The 3,351-nt window shown below is 49.6% G+C and overlaps 1 protein-coding gene across 1 annotated transcript; it reads right to left on the bottom strand.

Annotated features, from left to right (window-relative positions):
* Positions 1 to 573: 573 nt before the first annotated feature.
* On the bottom strand, positions 574 to 2,019 carry LOC117540726. Its single transcript, XM_034207526.1, has 3 exons — positions 1,535 to 2,019; positions 777 to 1,448; positions 574 to 609 (listed from the first exon to the last, which is right to left on the bottom strand). The coding sequence occupies exons 1-3, from the start codon at positions 1,913 to 1,915 to the stop codon at positions 574 to 576; spliced, it is 1,089 nt and encodes a 362-aa protein (XP_034063417.1). The 5' UTR covers positions 1,916 to 2,019.
* Positions 2,020 to 3,351: the final 1,332 nt, after the last annotated feature.

The following is a 3,351-nucleotide window of genomic DNA, read 5'->3' on the forward strand; positions in this document are numbered from 1 at the left end:
CTAAACCCAGATGATTACACCCTCAAGAAACTCGTGCCCCTGGTAACCTATAAGGGGGTGTATTTTGCGGTGCTTTACCGTCCGCACATCGGCATCCATAGTCGGCCTTATTCACAGCAGCACCACCCCTCCTATGGAGGATGTTCTCATGGCCCTGGTAACCTATAAGGGGGTGTATTTTGCTGTGCTTTACAGTCCGCACATCGGCATCCATAGTCGGCCTTATTCACAGCAGCACCCACCCTCCTGTACCGGATGTTCTCATGGCCCTGGTAACCGATAAGGGGGTGTATTTTGCGGTGCTTTACAGTCCTTACATCGGCATCCATAGTCGGACTTATTCACAGCAGCACCACCCACCCTCCTGTGGAGGATGTTCTCATGGCCCTGGTAACACTTAAAGGTGGTGTATTTTGCGGTGCTTTACCGTCCGCAAATCGGCATCCATATTCGGCCTTATTCACCGCAGCACCACCTGCCCTGCTGGAGGTTCACACTTTAACTTTTTTTTTACCCTCCTCTGCCTTACACATCCTCCCACACTTGGGCACTCCTCACGCGGACTAAACCCCTTCATGCACACCACCAGAACCTCGTGCCCCTGGGCATCTTATAGGGGAAACACCCATATTGGGTTATAAAAAATAGGTTAAATTAAGTAATTTTAACAAACTTTATTTACAGAAATATATACATTGACACTTTATAACATTATATAACATTATTCACTCATCCAGCAAAAGGGGACTGAGTACAACAAAACATTGCATATTTACAAGTTGGTCACTGGCATCATTGTCCGTATCGGGTGAAGTTGGTGCAGAGGCTGGCACCCTCTCTTCACCCGTGTCTGAGGGACTGTGTTCGGCCATTGACTGTTCCCTCTTCGCCGCTCTCCAAGCGTTGAAGTCTTCATCTGACGTCTCGGTATCGGGGGAGTCTTGGTAGGGAGTGGGGCTATGCTCCTCTCCAGAGCTGTCACGGTCACTGTGGATGTCAATGTACCCCAAATTGTCTTCACTCCCCCCTGATGCTGCTGCGGCCGCTGCTTGCAGTGACTCTGTGAAGAGCATACGTATGTCCGCAGCATCCTTCAAAGAAGGATTCTTGGCATAAAATGTGTCTGCAGTTGCAGTGTTGTGACACATGAAATCACTCACTCTTTGGCGGTTGCCTATGTCCTGAAACCTCTTCGCATTATCGGCATGGACTGTGCGGAGGTCGGTGAAATTAATGGGACCTTTTAGTCCCACATCAGTCCATGCCAACCTCAGGAAGGAGGCAAGGTTCCTCGATGGGTTCTTCCCCGCTGTGCAGAGGAAGTAGCGGTTGTTGGTGCCGGTCAGCGTCCCCTTGATTTCCAGCCACCTCTTCATCCATCCAAATTCTTCTGTGGTGAGGTACAGCTGCGCTTCCCCGAACACGTTGGCCGTCTTGTGGTTGCTTACCTGTTATGACAGAGTTAGAGAGCGTCAATCATCCACAACATGTGTATCACTGCCAGAATAAACACATTTTTTAATAGCTCACTCACGTGGATGAGGAAGCCAAAGGCAGTGCCAGTTGTCTCCGCCTTTCGGACCTCCGCGTTGGTCATGTTAGAGTAGACCCCCGGACGGTGCCCATAAATGCAGCTCCAATTGAGGGTCATGTACCCATAGAGCAGGGTCCGGGTTGCGTTAGTCGGATTACTGGTCATCACGTCCAGGAGCTGAGGGATGCGAGTTTTGGCCGCAGTCAAACATGCCATGATGTCTTTATGGCTTGGCAGACCTTCCATCTTGTCCCGCTTCACCTGCATCTGGTGGATAACCACCTTCTTTCTCATGGACTTCAGGATGGCAGAAACTTCCCGTGTGATTAAAATCATGTCATTTTGGTTGAGCCTGCTCCCCTTGCATGGCGTTTCCTCCATGTACTTGAGAAAGTGCGATATATTTTTGATATAGAAGTCAGATGTCGTGACCTGTAGGCTTGACTTTATCAGGCTCCGGGACCACCCACGTATCCTCTTCAGATCCCTCAAAAAGAGCCAGTTTTGAAACGGATTGAAACCGTGTGCCATGAAGCTTAGGAATGATTTCACTCTGCTTATTTTGGAGACTGCGTTTTCTTGGAGCCTCACTGTTGGGTCGATGCCCTCATAATGGTCCCGGTAGCCTTACAGATACTTCTCCATGATGCGTGGGAATGTAATGTCCCGCATTCGATTCCCCCGGCCCCTGCCGCTGAACCAGGGGGAATGTATGGGAGGGGAGGATGACGAGGCATCGGTATCTATGGAGCTGGATACAGGTGTGTGAGAGGCAATGGGGGACTTCCTGCAGTAGGGACCTTTGGACTTGGACAGCCTATTTGGTGTTGACTTTGTTCGAGATCGTTTCCTTAGAAACACCCGCTCTTGGTTCTCCCCATCATCTTCATCGAACCCAAGCATGTCATCGGCCCTCTGGTTCATCCTCTGTCGGCTACGATTTATCCTCTGCTGCAGCATGCAGCGCAGGGATTTCACCTCAGCAGCATATATGTCCACCTGAGCCCTCATTCTGTTTGCATACATCCTCCGTTCCTTACAGTCCGGGTTGTCACATTCAATCACTGGGGACAAGGGTGGAGGTTTTGACAGGACATCATCACCCACAGTGTCCACATCCCAAGAGGTAATCATTGCTACTGTGGGGTTTGTCAATCTGAGTTCATGAAGCTCATTCGTGGCCACTTTCTTTTTTAGTTTAGTTAAAACCACATGTATTTCCTGCCGGGACAGCTCAACATGGCCTCTGTACAAGTGGCGGTCCAGCCTTGTCCCGTTGTACTCGCATCCTGCAATGATGCAGGGATGGAGCCTAATGTTTATCCGTCCTTTCGCCAACAACAGCAGAATTCTTCTTTCAACTAAATTACGCACACTATGGTTCCTCTGCAGGTGCTTGCTCAGGGCGCGGAAGGGACTATTACAGATAGGACAACCGATCGCCATCTTTTTTGTATGCCTGAGCATTTCGGTACCGGGAAGTGTCACCAGTATAATGTATCGAACCGGGAGGACAGGTGAAAAGAAGAAAGTTGCACTCAGCGAACTAGAAAGACCCCATGTCAAATCTCTCCGGTTTATTTTGAAAACATTGAGTTTCCCCTTTGCATAATCGTGCGAAAGGTGTTCCATTTAGGCACTCGTTAGGCGGGCAGAGATCCCTGTCATCTATCGGTCCTATCATCCAGGCAAGGCGGGAGCCAAAACTGGGTGAAATAGTGCCTCCTAAGGCGGATAGAGTCCCCTGACAACTCACCCTACATTCCTCCAGAGTCAGAAAAAGTTAAAGTTAACTTTTGGAAGAACCGCAGAAAAGG

Source organism: Gymnodraco acuticeps, unplaced genomic scaffold (assembly GCF_902827175.1).
Source record: "Gymnodraco acuticeps unplaced genomic scaffold, fGymAcu1.1, whole genome shotgun sequence".
Taxonomy (NCBI): Eukaryota; Metazoa; Chordata; class Actinopteri; order Perciformes; family Bathydraconidae; genus Gymnodraco; species Gymnodraco acuticeps.